The sequence below is a fragment of the Rousettus aegyptiacus genome, unplaced genomic scaffold, assembly GCF_014176215.1.
Source record: "Rousettus aegyptiacus isolate mRouAeg1 unplaced genomic scaffold, mRouAeg1.p scaffold_m13_p_5, whole genome shotgun sequence".
In the NCBI taxonomy this organism is placed as follows: Eukaryota; Metazoa; Chordata; class Mammalia; order Chiroptera; family Pteropodidae; genus Rousettus; species Rousettus aegyptiacus.
Genome location: NW_023416308.1, coordinates 24,095,358 through 24,113,250, shown reverse-complemented (window position 1 = coordinate 24,113,250; position 17,893 = coordinate 24,095,358). Strand labels below are relative to the sequence as shown.

At 38.2% G+C, this 17,893-nt stretch overlaps 1 protein-coding gene across 1 annotated transcript; it reads left to right on the top strand.

Moving 5' to 3' along the window:
• Window positions 1-2,748: 2,748 nt before the first annotated feature.
• LOC107505940 (olfactory receptor 145-like) lies at window positions 2,749-3,388 on the top strand. Its single transcript, XM_036221668.1, has one exon. The coding sequence runs from the start codon at window positions 2,767-2,769 to the stop codon at window positions 3,379-3,381; it is 615 nt and encodes a 204-aa protein (XP_036077561.1). The 5' UTR covers window positions 2,749-2,766; the 3' UTR covers window positions 3,382-3,388.
• Window positions 3,389-17,893: the final 14,505 nt, after the last annotated feature.

Genomic DNA, 17,893 nt, shown 5'->3' with positions numbered 1-17,893 from the left:
AGGGACAAGGTAAACAACGAAGAATGTTGAGCCTCTCTGTGGATTAAGTTATGTTGGAGAGATGGGCCTTAGATAAAATTTTGAGACAAAAATATTACTTCTGAGCTCTTCTCACTTCTATCAGCTCTCCTCTCCCACCTTATAGTAGCCTCTCTCTTGCTCTTTTCAGGCTCATCTGGCTCTTAGCAAACTGTTTTTCCTCCCTCATTCCCTCCCTAAAATATATACATATATATATATGTATATATGTATGTGTGTGTGTATATATACATATATATGTATGTATATACATACATATATATATATATATATATCCTATAACACTATCAAGGTTCTTCCATGCGTCAGCCTCTTTGCTAGGCTCTTCCTATGAATTATTATCATCATCCTCACTTTGCAGATGAGATTGAGAACCTGAGATTAGTAAACATTTTGTGAGCTGCTGAAAGCCAGGTTCTACACTGAATTCTAAAATTATAAAAGTGAATAAACCTAGTTCACATTCGTCACAGTTCATGGAGGGGTATGGATGTTCACAAAGACAGTAATATGCTATGAGGTACAGTAGACTTAAGGACAAGATACTATGGGATTTTTTTTGCTAATCCCCACCATGGAATGAGCTGATTAGGATTCGAGGTCCTACTCCTTCCATCATTTGGGTAATTTGATAGGGCATAGTTAATTCTCAAAAATTCTCTGTAACATGGAATTTCAGGTACTTGATAAATTTAGTGATTCATATCTGATTTTCTAACCTAGGATCAAACATCTTTGCAGGAGGCTGCTTCCTCCAGGTGGAGTAAGACACATTTTGGTCAGAACTGCTCCAAATACTGTTTTTGGTGTGCCTTAGTTGGGGATTCCACAAAAAGCTGTGCTGGAGACAAGGACTTGTGTGCAGGTGGCTTATTTTTGGAAGTGATCTCAGAGAAAAGAATGAAACACGGAAGGATAGAAAACCACCCCAAATGTGGGTTCTTGAGCTGATTACCTTAATGAAAATTTGAGATCGATCCCTCTGAGGCACTGTGACACATTGTAGAGAATGAACCACAAGAGATGTAGAAAACTGGAGCATTTACCCGTGGGCTCCCATGGGGCATTAATGCCTTCACACTTAAAGGTTTGCACCAGAGTGGTTGCGTGGACTCCCACAGACATTCTAAATGTGGTGACAGAGATGTCATTCTAGGGCAGAAAGCAGAGCACACGTGGTACAGCTTAGGAGCCAAGTTTTGGGGGCACCAACTGCATGCAGCCAGCTGCCACAGCAACAGTAAAAACCAAAAAGGTGAGCTGAGTAATATAAAATAAAGCAGAAAAAAATGTCCAACGTGGAGAGCTTGCTGATGGAACCTGAACTCGGAGCCTTATAAAAATGTCCGGAGTAAAGGGTAGAGGACACCACAGCTGTAAGGCAAGGCCCACATGATGTGATTCGCAATATGCTCAAAAGCTTGGAAAGGCCTTTGTTTCATTTGTTACTTGTTCTGAAAGTCCATCCCTTGTCCCTTATCTTATTACTGTGCTTTGTTTAAAAGGAAAAACATAGTGCCTGAAGACACTGTTGCTTCAAGTCATTGATTCCTAGTAGCCTATTAGACTAGTTGGTCTTCCTTAGCACATCTGATCATGTCCTTCCCCTGATCATGTCATTTCCCTATTGAAAATGTTTCATGGCATCACATTGCACATACGTTTCCCATTGTAACATTCAAGTGTCTCCCCTGTATAACTCTGGGCTGCTGTTCCAGGACTGATGTCCAATTATGTCCTTTACTTATACTCCCATTTCAGAAAAACCAAAGGCCACATGGGCTTCTTCTGAGTAGTTTGAAAAACCTCTTCAACTGGAGAGGTTAGACCCATGTTTTATTCCAGTCTCTACCACTAACTAGCTCTGTGATTGGTTGGGTCTCAGTTTTCTTGTCTGGAAGATACATGGTACCAGGATTAGATCAGTGAATCTCAAACCTAGCTAAATATTCGGACTACCAGGAGAGATTTAGAAGAGAAAACAGATTGTAAAGCCCCACCCTTGGAAGTTCTGATTTATTATGTTTGGATCGGAGCAGCAGGATATGTACTTTTAATGAGCACACACATACTTACCTAATTCATGACCATGAAACAGACACTCCAAGCACAGTTAGAGTGGCTCCAGCCTCTGAGAGGTCTTTCCCCAAAGAGTGGCCCTAGTTTTGGTAAACCTAAGCAGAAACCAGAGTTGGAAGGAAACAATAAATGGACCAAAGTAAAGATCTGGGAGACTGCTCTGTTCGTCCTTGGGACCTTCTTCCTGGTAGCACCTGCTCTCACTATGGAGACAGGTCCATCCACCATGAGAAAGTCACTAGGGTGCTATGAGAACAGACCCACAACATCCAGAAAACCTTTCTGCTGAAGTCCAAAATCTGTCTTTGTAGATCTAATTCTCAAGAACGGGAAGGGCAGCAGTGGTCTCTTTTTCTTTCTCTAAGTGACTCTTTTCTTTCGTCCCCATAGAATGCCTTGAACGAGAATGGTAGCTGAGAATTTCTCTGTGACAGAGTTTATCCTTGCAGGCTTAACCAACCAAATGGAACTCCAGATCCTCCTCTTCTTCCTGTTTCTAGATTTCTACATGGTCACTGTGGTAGGAAACTTGGGCTTGATAACCCTGATTGGACTGAACTCTCACCTGCACACCCTCATGTACTTTTTCTTCTATAACTTGTCCTCATAGATTTCCACTAATCCACTGTATTCACTTCCAAAGCGCTGATGAGTTTTGTCTCAAAGAAGACCATCTCCCACACAGGGTGTGTGACTCAACTCTTCTTTCTTTTCTTTGTTATCTCTGAGTCTTTCACCCTGTCAGCAATGGCATATGACCATGTTGCCATCTGTGACCCACTGGTTTACACAGCCACTGTGTCTCCCCAGGTCTGCCTGTTCCTTTTCTTGGTTGTCTATGTGATGGGGTTTCCTGGGGCTATGGCCCACATTGTGTGCATGATCAGGATGACCTTCTGTGCCAGCAATCTCGTTGACCACTATGTGTGTGACGACATCCTTCCCTTTCTCACGCACTCTTGCACCATCCACCATGTGAATAAGATGGTGGTTTTTGTTGTGAGCATTGATACTGGTGTGCCCACAATTACCGTCTTCATTTCTTATGCCCTCATCCCCTCCAACAGTCTCTATATTCATTTCACTGAGGGGAATTTCAAAGACTTCAGTACCTATAGTTCCCACATGATTGCGGTTTCTCTTTTCTTTGGGTCAAGAACATTCATGTACCTCAAGCCATACTTCTCTTTTACCTGTGAACCAGAGAAAAGTATCCTTGTTCTAGATTACTGTGGTGCCCATGTGCAACTCAGTAATCTATAGCCTGAGGAATAAGGATATCAACATTGCTCTGAAAAAAAAAAAAAAAAAACCTTGAGCAAAAAATCATTCCCCTGAGCAAAAGGCAATACTAGGAAAGGGAGTTTTTCCTTTCATGAGTGATTCAGGTTCCATTGATTACATGGAGGAAATTTTAACTCTTATCAAACAAGTTTTTTCTTCTAATTTTAAGCATCCTTTACACTAGGATACTCATGTTTCATGAGCCTTAAAGATAATTAAACTCAGTTCTCTCATATTTCTGACAATAAGTAAAGGCTTATGTACCTTACCCAAGGTCAGTCAGCAGCAGAACTGTGACTAGAATCGGGGCTCTTGATTTCTAATACTGATTGCTTCATATCATGGCTCACTTTCTTTCTCCCTCAGCCATGGAAGATTTCATTTCAAATGTGAACTGCTCTAGGGCATTAAAATCTGGTTCTGTCTACAAAAATTTCATGCAACTATTCAGGGCTAATTTTAAATATCATATTTTTGCAAGAAAGTAGGAGGTATAGGATTTTGTTAAGTTGCTCTTGGCTAAATGACCAGACAAACTTTTGAAGAATTTTGCACAGTGTGTGGAGGAGCTGTGCTAGGACCCACAGAACAGCAAGCATGGCACCTCCTGAGACAGACTGTGGCGCCTCGGGGACTGGGACTTTATGGAGCTTGATGATGCTGAGAGGAAGACTTTACAGCACGTCAAGGTTGAGAAGGACGGGATTTGGGAATTACTTCCACAAAATCATTTCGTTGTTCAATTTCAAACTGTGTTTGTAAGTCCAGGATGGAGAAATCTGCTGCTTATAGAGGTCAGCTAAGGATCTGGAGACTATTTCAGAAGCACAGAAAGTCTTGTGTTACAAGCCAGTAATCAGAATAGCACAACCCAGCAGAAGGTCAACAGAGGCAATGACCACTGATTGTTATGGCACTACATGCAACAAAGACAGGTCTACTTTCTGCCCCTTTGTACCTTATCCAGGTTCTGGGAGGCATTCCCTAATAGCTCTTGTCAATAGGCTCCCTTGTTTTCTGGTTTCTTGTTGAGTTAGGCCAATGGCAGGATCCAGCATTGACAGAGGAAATCAGAGGGCAGGAGGAGTGTAATATTGTGATATATATTTCCCTGACTTCCTTCCAGGTGGGCTACACTATCAGTAACTGAATGCCCCTTTTCCTACCTGGTTACAGTAACTGGTTTCTCTTTTGTTTCTTCATGCCAAGGGGTGGTAATATCTCCTCTTCTCTAGCCTGGGAAGCTTCAGCTTCCCTTTGTCTTTTTTCTCAACTTATACTTAAGCACATAGTTCCTTCATTATATTTTTCAATTACTTTGTTTCAGTGAATCATCTTTTTTCTGCTGTGGCCCTGACTGATAAATTTTTCCAGTAAAGGTTAGAAAGATTCTACAGCTCCAGTTTGTAAATCCACAGCCTAGCGGTACTGTATAAAGGCCAGCACAGTTGACTTTTGATTTAAAAGAAAACTGTAAGGGGTAAATATTTTTTCGTGAAGCAACTCTATGTGAAATGCTGTGAGAGTACATTTGACTTATGAGATTCTCTTTAGGAAAATTCTCTTCTATTTGGAAAAATGAAGTTTGGATGCTTTGGGGACGGTGCCTACCAATAAAGATGAATTCAAGAGGATGGGAATGGAATGAGAGAACTCTGCTTTAGACACAGCACAGAATAGCTGGACGGCATGGAGCTCAGGCAACTGTGGTGGAGGAAGGAGAGGAGCACCATAAGGACTCAGAAAGACCAGAGAATTGGAGGATAGGATCAAATTTGAGCTCTTTTAGTTTTCACTCTGCCTCTACGTGACCTCAGCCAAATTACTTGATGTCTCTGAGCATCAATGCCTTCATCTTTAAAGATATTCTTCTCAGGATGATTAAAATAATTTAATACCAAGTGCTCAGTAAATTTTCTTTCCATCCTTGCTAGATCCTCTTCCTTCCAGTATCAACACCTCCACTAATGTATTGGTGTAAACTTGGGACAATCGTTTCATCTTTCTGTGCTCACATCTACTTCTTTGAAAAATGACTATGCTCTATCAGATTATTTCTACATTCCATTTACAATATATGTATTACTTATTTGTAGATTGACCGGCTAGTACATGTTCATGGTATTTAAATTATCACCAAAGAATAATTAGTGAAGGAAAAATCTCCCTTTGCTCCAGTTTCCTGGTCCTCCTGTACCTTCCCCGGGGTCCGTCATGGTTGCTTGTTACTTGTACGTTTTTAGACAGTCTTTGCATGTCCAGTGCCTGCACCTACCTTCACATGATCTTGTCCTTGTTTTCAAAGTCAGAGAAGCTGACTTAACATGTATCTACTGCTGAAAATTAATTAGAAAAAGAAGGAGTGTGGAGTGTTACCATGATAATAAAATTAATAAAAAGCAGAAAAGATGTATCAGAAGGGCCATGGCTAGGCACAAAGAGGGAGAGTGAAAGGAATACTGTGAAAACAAGGGAGGGTCAGCTCTAGTTACAAGCTCTTGCTGTGTGGCCCAAGACACAGCTCACAGCAAGAATCTGTTTTTTTCTGATTTCTTGCCTTCAACTTGATTTTCATGATTGCATAAAATTCAGCCATATGGATATATTTTAGCTAATTAACAACTTTCTACTACTGTGTATAATTTTAATTTTTCCAAATTATAAATAATACTTGATCGACACACTTATTCAATAAATCTTTCAGTTTTCTTTCTAATTAGGATTTTTTCTAAATCCAAGATTCTTGAATTTTATTGCAATTTCTTCTTACAAGTGTATCTCAATTTGCACTCTCACCAGCAGCACAAATGTGTCTGGACTGTCTACTCTTGGCCAGATTCTGTACTAGTAAGGGTGGCCCTCACAAAAATCTTTAATCTTGGCGGTGGTGATGTTTGTACTTTTGTCTCCTCCTTTTGCATCTTTTTTCCCCTCTACTTCATAAACTACTCGTGGCATCTGGATGTGCACACAAAGAAAAGTGAGAGTAAAATTGAAAATATTTTCTTCTTCCTTTTTTTCCCTTACATACTCCCCTTATTTCTTAAATGGCTTTTCTTGGCTCGATCATATTTCTGGAAACCTTTTTAATCCTAGAAAGGAAAGATACTCTGGAGGCTTTACCTTTGTGATAATCCATTGTGAGGTGTCTTTCTGGAATATCTTTCTCACGCCTTCTGTTGGTTTCAACATCCCTGCTTTGTGTTCTCACTGCACATTGCACTTAACCTATTAAGTGCTAGTCACAGTGTAGAGTCAGTACTCACTTACTTTTCTGTATCCACCCACGCCACAGATTAAACTGTACCTTTTGTGTGAGCAGAGTCTTTGGTGTCCAATTTTATATACGCCCCATACCTAGCACAGTGTCTGGCACATGTAGAGTAGAGGACGGAGGTTAACGAATATGTGTTGGATGCAAGAATGGAGTACCTAGCTGTTTAAGAGCTGACTTCCTAGAGGGATTTTCCTGTTCTTATTCTTCTGGCAACACATTCTTTTCTTGCAGTACATAGAAACATGTTTGGTCCTTAATATCCCATTACCTCGATGCCTTGATTATAATCTTCTCAATTTACTCATGATCCCCAATTTTAGGCACATGCCACCTGGTGGCTATAGCAGAAAGCAGACCTTATTTTAGATTTGCAAATGCCAACTTTCCACTCCTTTATATGGTAAAATGTATAGTGTTACATAAAATGGTTAACTTAAGCAAGCTCTAAATTGTTATTCAATTGAACATAGGGCCTTGAAGGAAGTTTTATAAAATACCAGCAATTGGGCATTCATTTTAACTAATATCCCAGAGACAACGCACTGAAGGAAAAATCGCACAATGAAAAAATGAATCATTCATGTATGAAGCTCCCATTTTCCCCAGAATAACAGAGACTGTGATCCTGAATGATGCATTCAAAAGATACACTTGGAAAAAACTTAACCAAGACCATAGCCTGGTTGGTCTTTACTGACTTTTCAGGGCACAGTACAGTATGGTTTTCTTGGAGCAAACCTGCCTTTTTCTTTACTCTCACAAATGAATATGTTCTATGTCCTCTCTGAATTGCTTCTGAGGACACTGACAACACAGAGGTTTTGTAACCTTACAAGTTGCTTGGTAATTTACTGTAGAAGATTACCACTTTTCCCTTTATAATTAAAAGTAAATTGTGGGGAGATATTTTGAGACTATGAAATGTCTTGTTCCTTTTTAATCTGTCACACACTAGTTTTAGTGTCCATTGATGATTCCTGCCTAAATCAATTCTTACTCTGATGGTTGAAAGATGGAGACTTTCTAACTCTATCAATCCTTTGTTATTCGTTAGTTGGCACTCTGTCAGGAAGAAACTTTTCTTCTTTTGTATCTATCTATCTATCTATCTATCTATCTATCTATCATCTATCTATCATCTGTCTATCTATCTACTTATCCACTTATCTATCTATCTATCTATCTATTTATTTATTTATTTAAATCATTGCGAATTTATGTATTCTAATTTTATCTAATGATTTATGACTCATTATTGTCACTATTGCTCAATTTGTCTCTGATTTGTCCACTAGGACCCTCTTCTCACTCATTCCTATGCCTTTTTAATATATTACCATTAGGTTTTCAGCACTTTGCTACTTTCTGGTAAAACAATATGTTTCAAGGCCCATTCTGTGCTTTCTCTGCCCCACAACTGGCTCTACGTAGAGATAAATGGTGTTTACAACTAAGATATGAATGCTAGGTGGAATAAGCTGTATATAATGTAATTCTGCAGGCAGATATTCAATGGGAGAACATTTGTAGTGGTAAAATGCTCATTTACATGTTTCTCCTTTGAGGAACATGATAAACTTGCTCTCTGTGAATGGACCAATGCTCTGGGCCTGAAGACAATGATTCTAAGTGTCATCTGTGGTCCTTTTCTCGCCACTTTTTACCTGCTCATTGGACAGTTTCCCATCAGAGACTGGAGAGATCACATGAAAAAAAGAAATAGGCCTGGGGTTGGAGTTAAAAAAGCCCCCAGACTCTTGTCCACACAATTTGGTCTGATCTCCTTGAAGATATGACTGTTTGTGCCATCTGCCTCTTGGTTCATATTGTATCTTGGAAAGATCATGATTTGAGAATGAAGGTAAACAAGAGTTTCACATTAAAGGGACTCATGCTCTTCAAACTCTAATAACAATACTTTACATAGGTTATAATTTAGTCTTCTCTACAATTTTATAAGCTATATCTCTATTTGATATGTAGATGGCTAAACTGAGGCTTAAAAAAGTTCAAGAACTTGTCTAAGATTGTATAGATAGTAATTGGTGGAGCAAAGAATTGAATTTAGACTATCTGACTCTGGAGTCTACACTCAACATCAGCTGCCTTCCAGAAGCTCAATCTGCATGTGTAAGAAATAGTACAGGTGATGCACATATATTCACCTTGTGCAGTGTCCAAGTTCTTGCTGCCTTTTACCTGAATAAGTCCATATATTCACTCTCATTTGGAAACAATTTGCCAAAATGACATGTCAAGGGAAAGACATGATAGATTTTCTCCTTATTTAATGCACTGAGCTAATTAGGTCACTTATACAAACATATGTGAGACCTGATGAACTACTGTAATATGGATATGGACTGTGAAGTAATATATTTAGAAAATGTTTATTCGAGATTATATTCACAACCTCAACCAGATGATCTAACACATGCAGAGAGCTTAATGCCTGGCAGATATAGAAGGTGCTAAATAAATGTTGAACAAATCCCTAGTGAGACCTTAAAATACTAAATTATGCAGTGTTTTGTTTTTAATTTAATTTTTAAAAATAATTTTTCTTAACTCTGCAAAAGCAATGCACAAGTGTAATAAGAGTACGTAAAAGTAGAGATAAGCAAAAAGACTTTTTTTAAATCCGTGATCCTGTCAACTAGAGATAACTGCTTTTAAGATTTTTTTGTATCTTATTTCAGAATATTTTTCTGTGCATATAGTTGTGATGGCTTAGACTGGTCTGCAAAAACTATGTGCATATGATATATAAATGACATATGTATACACACAGATGTGATCATGTTAAATATGGTTTTGTAACATTTTTCATTCTGTAACATACTAAAACCAATTTTCCATGTGATTAAATATGCATAAAAATCATGATTTTTAAAAAATGACTACACTCACTATGTTTAAAGCTGTAAGGTCAGGGGAATGATGTGAAATGTTTCCGTTGGCTGTGCAGAAAGATAACATTGTTTCCTTATTTTTAAAGAGTGACGTGTGTATCTATTGGTTCTAAATTCCTTTTCTAAATTCTAAGAGTAGCTTTCTTTTTCATTCTGAGGTGTCAAATTCTACATATCACTCCCACCACCTTAATTCAAGTTTCCTTGTTTCCGGTACCGTCTTCTCCTTCATCCTTTATCAAAAGTCCAAAGATGAGTCTAGAGATGTCAAGTCTCTCTTATTTTGCTCACCATTGACTACAGTGAAGTCTAAACTCTGGTGCCAAACAATCTGTGCCCAAAATGTGATTCTTGCTTTATTTTTGCTTTGCATTTGTGTTCTCTAGCAGAGGAGAAGCCTTTATATGTCCCAAGCAGGTAAAAAAAAAAAAAAAAAGAAGCAACCTTTCTCTTCCCCCTTATTCTCTAAACTCCGCCCCAAAGGGCTGATGAGAAATTGAGAGAATGAACTTACAATATGGCTTGTTGTGGCCTAACCTCTTTCCCATGGTCCCTCTCCTCATTTTAAGGCAGGACAGGCACATTCTCAGGATCCCCAATCATCTCTTCCATTGCAACCCTTATTTTTCATAGAGAGACCCACTGTTGCCCAGCTCAGTTTAGAGCCGGATTCATAAATTTAGTCTATGTTGTGCACTAAAGAGAATTACAAGGTTCTACTTTTGATGTACATCCAAGCTAGGTCTTTCAATCAACTTAATTAGCAATAAAGCCAATATTTTTAAAATTTTACTTCTATGTCTAATTTCTTGATTGATTCTGGATTCAGAAAGGGAAGCAGGATATGATTTATTGTCACTGTTAATTCACCCCAACTACATTCTACCCCTCTCTGCCATGTTTACAGTGATTCAAGTCTCAACATCACTTTCCATTCCCCAAATTGTCAGTGCTTTTTTCCCCCCTCTTATGACCTTTGTGATCTTTTATATTTCCTTTGTGATTCCCTTTGCTCAGAATGTCCTCCTGATTTTCTCTGCTTCTAAATCTCTACATATCATTCAAGATTAATAACAATGCATTTCTAAAACCATATCCTAAAACAGATTGTACATTTCCACAGTTACAATGTTATAATTGGAGACTGTTTCTGAATAAAGTTCTAGCATGAAATACCCTGTTATAAAATAAAAGATACACTTTCTATAATAATCTACAAATTTTTTTAAGAGTAAACTTATTTTCTAAGTTTTACAAAATGTGCAGAAAGTTATTCCATACTTTAAGTCACAGTGGTGTTGTTAAAATAGAAAAAAATAAGGTGATTCCATGTCGATTTTGTTAGGAATCTCAAAGAAAACAAAATGATTATAGAGGCCATGAGATTAGCCTATCATAACATTGACCAATTTAAGGATACATTAGCTATTTAATCATTAATCAAACTAACTATTGTACCATTGGTTTCTTAGATGTTAACATAATCCTTTTTATGATAGTGAGAATGTTGATTATGATTGTGATTTTTTTTGGTATGGTCCACATCACTTTAAAAAAGCTAGCCACATAACTAAGTGAATGCATTTTTGTTTAGCCAGCAAAGAAATTTATTATCTGTTTTACTAAGCAATGTAATTTAGTTTATTAAAGGAAAGAGGAGTCATTGAAGAACTGAATGTTTTAGAAACTTTGTGCAGTGAGCATTTGAGATCTTGTTCCATGGCTCAAATAACCTTTTATAAAAATTCTTGACAGGTTTAAAAGTTCTTAAGTTTATGTTCCTAACTGTTCAACTTCTCTAGGCTTCAGAGAAAAATAATAATAATATTTTTAAAAGAAAAAAAGAAAAACTATGGTCTCTGGAATTGAGAATGTTTGTTTATTTTATCCTCCAAACACATCCAAACATCTCTTTGGAAAAGGAAAGAATTATTTAAAATAGAGCAACTTTGAACATTGTTACACCCCTTTAAGATGGTGATTTTGGCAGGTGTGTCTGCCTACATCACAGGGATATGAGAAAGTTGCTCCATAGCCAGGAATGCTTTCTCTGTCTCCACTCCCTACCCACAACCCCCTTAACCTTCAGACCCTGTCCAGGATTCTTGACTGAACATAGCAGAAGTTGATCCTGGTTAACCAGCAAAAAGGGGTGTTAATTAGCAAGAAATGGAGCAGTTCATAGACTCTTAGAGAAAGCTAGGGAACCAGATTTTGGAGCCAGGCAGGATCTAGGGGAAGCCCAATGGTGGAATTGCAGCCAAGTTACACCACAGAACCATCTGGTCAGGCTGTGCTGCCCACTCCTGCTGACACCACCAAAACTCAAAATTTGTCATCTATTAGTAGATTTTTTTTGTCTTCATTTTCCTTTGCCAACGTGAAATATAAATTGTTCCCATTTCTTTGTGTCACTTATCCTGAACTCAGAGTCCTGCATGGAAACATGCCTGGCTGAGTCAGGTCTTATGTACTCTGGAGAGATTTCACAGAAGAAGGCCAAGTCCTGGCTCCAACCAAGGCTCACACAGGAGCAGATTCCCAAGGAGGTTCAATCTTTCCCTAACACAGAAGTAGGTTCAATGCTGGACAGTCACAAACAAGCAACTCTTTTTATCCTACTTATCTTTCGGTTTTAACAAGTATTATCCCTACTTACCTTTTAGCTTTAAACTTCAATTTCACTTCCCTGTCTTCCAGACTCAGTAGGACATCCCTGTTAAATGGTTTCATAGCACCCCAGAACTTCTTGCTAGCACACTTATTTGCATTTATAATTAGTTATATGTAAGTATCTGTTTATTCTAGGTTTCTCCATCTAGATTATATATTTGAAAGAGCAGGTACTGTGTTTGTTTTGATTGTTACTTTATTCTTAAAGCAAAATACAACGCTGAGAATGTGGTAAATATTCTCTATATATCGGATGGAACTTTTCTATTTCTTCATTTATCAAATTATATTTCTAAATCATACTTTCTCTCCCCCTATTTCCCTCAGTTGATGCTGACTTCTGGATAATTTCTTTAGGTCTACCCTCCAGTTTATTTATTTTCTCTTTAACTGTGTTTAATAGGCTATTTAACATATTCATAGAATTTATAATTTCAACTATCATGTCTTCACTTCTAAAAGTCCTATTTTACTCTTTTAAAAATCTACTTTGTTAATTGTGATGGTTTCTTCATTATATTTTCAACTTGCTCTTTTTTCTTTAAACATATTAAGTACTTATCCTCGATAAGCCTAAAAATTTTCCAGGTCTTGTTCTGTAGAACCAGAATTCTCTGCAGAACTGCAGAATCATATTCTATTCTTGGTGACTCATTTTTTTGTTTAGTGATTTCCATTAAGAGCTCATGATCTTTGGATATTTACCTGGAAAAATTCTTTAATATCTATATTTAAATTGTATTCTTCAGGGAGGATTTTTTTTTTGGGGGGGCGGTTATATATATAATATGAACTTTTTTTCCTGGAACACAGGGGTGCTTAGACATTCTCAGGAGGCAGTTTATCCTTTGGTCTATTCTTGTAGAGTCAAGACCAAGTCAGATATGTATCTTTGTCCTCTTCTTCTGTGGACATTTTCTTCCTCAAATTTAGCCATAGATGTTTCCTTTTGGGGATTCCAGTATGATGAGTCAATAATGGTTCCAAACTCTCAACTTTCCTGAGTCCCAGGCTTTATCGCTTATGTCCTATATAGGCAACCAAATTAAATCCCTGACTCTGAACTACAGGGAATTCGCTAGTTCCCCAAGTTCAGTGCTTGTGTCCCCCTCTGGATTCTTACCTTTTTAAATCTTTTCTCTTTTCCTCTCACAGGAATTCACTTAGTTTCTGCCAGCTCAAATATTAACAAATAGAGAACTTATAGATTTTATCATTAATTCTCAGTTTTGTCATATCAGGAGAGATTTTTTGGAATATAAAGTTTGCTGGAAATAGCTGGCCTTAACAAATACTTATTGGATGATGAACAAATGAAAAAGTTAACTTCTGCTCTATTGAACAGAAATAATTCTTTCTTACTCTTTCATTGCTAGGCCATCACTACACATCTGCTAAACTGTTATTTGAGAGAAGGAAATGCAGTGGGTAAGACAGTATGTATACTAAAAAGAAATGCCTTTTTCTTTATAAAAATAAACTTCAAAAATATCATCTAAATATGAAACTGGAAGATTTCTGAGGAGTGAGGGGAAACTGGACTGAGTAATCCAGACTTTTACTAGAAATTTCCTTGGCCATTTCCCTGGAGTATTTGTCCTGGTGTCCACCCACTAGCATGGAAACCCCAGAAGGCTTCTGCTCCATCTCAGTATTGGATAAATGACTATAAACTTGATGCTCTGTGGCCTATCTTGAGACAAGGTCAGAGGGTTCCAATATGACTGTCTTGAAGACTAGGGGATGACAAAAGTAAAATAAGAGTAGGGAGAAAGAAAGAGAGAAAGAGAGAGAGAGAGAGAGAGAGAGAGAGAGAGAGAGAGAGAGATTAATAAACCTTGGAAGTCACACAGCATCACTTCTGCCATACTCTATTGGTTGGAGAAATCCCAAGTTCTTGCCTAGATGTAAAGGTAGAAAACATAGGCCCCATCTCTTTATTGAAGAAGTATCAGTCCCATTGTATCAAGAGCATGTGAGATGCAAGGGGTGTGTGTGTGTGTGTGTGTGTGTGTGTGTGTGTGTGTGCGCGCGCGTGTGTATGGCTATCTTTGGAAAACAATAATCTGCCACATACATGTACATTCTATAGTTTTTGTAAACATAATATTATGTTAGAAAACATCTAGTATCATACCAGGCACTCTGTAATTCCTTCATATGCATTAATTCATTTCTTTTTGATTTCCTCCCTTCATATAAGAAAAAGGGGGTATTATTTTAAGAGACACAAGATAGGCAAGAAATAAAAATGATATGGATTTTTTAAAATATTTGCTACCATATTGAATTGTTAGGTAATAAATCACCATTTTACAAATGAGGAAATTATGACTCAAAGATGTTCAGTAATTTTGGTGTTAGTTTCTTTATATGATTTATTAAAACATTAATTTGTTTTTGTTCTTCACTTGTTTTAAGTAAACTTTAAATTTAAGTGTAACGTAAGGCTAGAGCTTGATGAATTTTTACAAACTGAATACATCCACGGAAACAACACCCTTATCAGAAACAGAACACTATCAGCAATGCTGAAGCACCCCGAATATTTCTTTCCAGTTACTAGCCCCTAACTGCCCAACCACGAATAACTTCTATCTGACTTCTAACATCAAGAATTAGTTTCCTTGTTTTTCAACTTCATATAAATGAAATCATTAAGTATGAACTCTTTGTGCTTGAATTCTTTTGCACTATAATAGGTTTGTGATATTTATCTATGTTATTAACTTTCATAGCTGTATGGAATTCTATTTTATTAATGTCTTATTTTATTATTGGTGTATAGTTGATTGATATGTGGGTTGTTTTCAAGTTTTGGCTATTACGTATAATGGTACTGTGAACCTTCTTGGCATGTCTTAAAACACATGTACTTATTTTTATTGGACATATATTGAAGAATAGAAGTGCTGGGTCAAAATGTATGTATGTGCTCAAGACTGTTAAATACCACTAATCAATTTATTATGTCACATACAATCCTATACAACAATGCTGTACTATTGTACCCATGGTTACAATGTAAAATGGCACCAATCTTTATTCCTTGTACCCATATAATTCCTCCCCCTTTATTCCTCTTCCACCTATTTTAGGCAGGCATCTAGGGTTTCAATTCTTTGCTTTAGGGTTTTAGGCTAGATATAAACTAGCTTGCAGTTAATGCTCTTAACATTTTTGAACCCTAAACTTACTGAAGAAATAGTACTGGTTGGTGAGGAAGAACAGGTTCGGTTAATGAGAACTTTGCGGGCAAGGAGGGTGAAAGACAGGGAGAGACTCCTTTGTCAGAATGGGGATGGAGGTCAATGGATCTGGGAGATGGCAGGGTCGCTAGAGGACATGGATAGCTACTTATGCTTGTTTTTAGTAAGATAACTATATAATTCGCTATCTGAAACCAGACACTTTTGAGTTTCATAGAGTGAGCTACTAATAATTATACAGAGATAATGGATTTAAATCAGGACTTTTCCAGGCACACTGGGATTATTTTAGGCAGCCTCAGTGGAAAGTTATAAATGCAGTTGCTCACATGTCTTTGAAAATTTCTTAGAATATTTTTTAGAATATTCATGTAACAGATCATATGGAGAGAAGCTTGGTCACTGGAAAATGACAGGATTAAAACCTTTAGCTAAATCTCCTATTATACCTTGAGCCTGCACACATCTATAGAGTAACTTCATGCAGATGAGTGTGTGTGCTTCCTTGCTTACTGAGGTGATATTTCAATTATCATGTGTAGTAAAGGTTTGTCTGCGGCCCTTAGTAGAGCTGAGGGCAGGTGGCGTTTGTGGTAGTGCTGTGGTGTCCCCACTGTTCTGAGCAGCTCATGGTGTTAGAAACATGTTGTCCTAGGTGCTCTCTGTGGCACCTACAACTGTGATCTAACTTTTTTTGGAGGCGGGGTGGGGGGGGTGGGTTATATCCTCAAAACTCCCTTTGAAGATTTGGAGATGGTGGCTAAAATAAGTCTGGAGCCATTCTTTTTTAAAGTCAAGCTTAAGTGCCAAGAGTTAATGAAAAAGAGGAAAATTGAACCCCAAATCTCAGCACAGGAAGGGCTGAAATTTATGGAATAAAAGGGAAGTTTGAGTGGAACACTCGAGTCCCAGGATGCTGGGTAAACATCATAAATCTGGCTGTAAACAAAGGCAAAGCAACTTCTTCCCTGTAGGGACAAGTATGAGAAATTCCATGGGGATGTTGTGCCTAATGAAGTCCTCGAGATCATTAAATAGCATAAAGTTCTTCATGATATGCCAGCTGGGGTTCTGGTGAAATTGGTGTTGCTATTTTTATCTCCTGAAGTTGTTGTATATCATCTGGGAAAATCCACAGACAGAAATCTTGGTTTATCCCTAGACAACCTGGAGACTGGAATGCAGAAACTCTGAATCTCGGTATCAGGGTAATGCAAAGTTAGCACTTGAGGCTGTTTCTTTATGCACTAATGCCATTTTTTCCTTTGGGCTAATGGAAAAAGAGGCACATAGGGCTCAGCACTGAGGGGACCAGGTATAAGGAAAGTGAATGTCTGAATACCATCTTCCCTGAAGGGTTTCTTTTAAGCCCACAATCAAGAGATCTGGGATGTATTGATTCTTCCTCTGCTATCAACACTGACTTTGACATGAGATGGAGTAAGGGGCATAGAGGAGGAAGGTAGAGGACACTGTTGGCTTTCTCCTCAGGTGGCAGAGAAGAGGAAAGAAGACCCCTTATCTGGCTGGGAGAGGGAGGCAGAGAATGAGTGGAGAAAATGGGGGACATGAGAGCTCTCAGTATATCCTGAGGCGGTGGGCTTCAGGTTGTACTCCTGGCCCTTGGGGTGTGTTTCTGAGAGTCCTTGGGCAGCCAGTTCAGGTATTCAATCTCCTCATCTCTCAAGAGAGGACAGAATTATTGCTGTCCATGCAATAGTTCACGATCACCTAGATTCACGATCACCCCACAGGAACTGAAATGTAGTGACAGACGTATTCTCAGTAGCTCAGTTGGAGGAATAGATGAGAGAATGTTACCGAACCAAAGTCTGTATGCTTGATATTTCAAAAGGCCAAAGATCAAAACATCAGGGCTTGGAGTAAGGAAAGGTTTATTAATTGAGAAGATGCCAATAGAGAAAATGGGAGAGATAGTGGTGCCTCAAATCCATCTTGTTTGCTAGACTGTGTTAAGGGTTTTTAAGGAACTATGGGGAACAGGTATGCAGAAGTGCTGGTGGGGCAAGCGTTAATTGGAAGACTTTGGAATTTGGCCATTTATGGTAAAGAAGCATCAACATCAGATCTTCCTGGACAACAGACCCTTGGCTTCTGAAAGGGTTCTGGCATTCAAGTTCTGGTTCCATGAGCTGAAGAGAGGGAAGATGAGACTTTGGTTGAGACTTTGGTTCCAGGCACAGCTGGAAGGCAAAGTTCTCTCCTCTGCACATACTTTGGCTGCATGACTTGTGGTTTTGGTCTGTTGTCTCTAAAAAACAACTGAGCACCTTGTCAAACAAGATAGAACCATTTTGAGCTAGTTCTTTGGTTACAAGAAGAAAGGCAAAAGGGGGGGGTGGTATCCACGCAGTCTCATCTCTTCCATTAGCCATGCTTGTGCCTCATCAATCTATGCA

Bases quoted from the DNA above. Each gene is read 5' to 3' on its own strand.
- LOC107505940 (XM_036221668.1), top strand. From the start codon at position 2,767: ATGAGTTTTGTCTCAAAGAAGACCATCTCCCACACAGGGTGTGTGACT.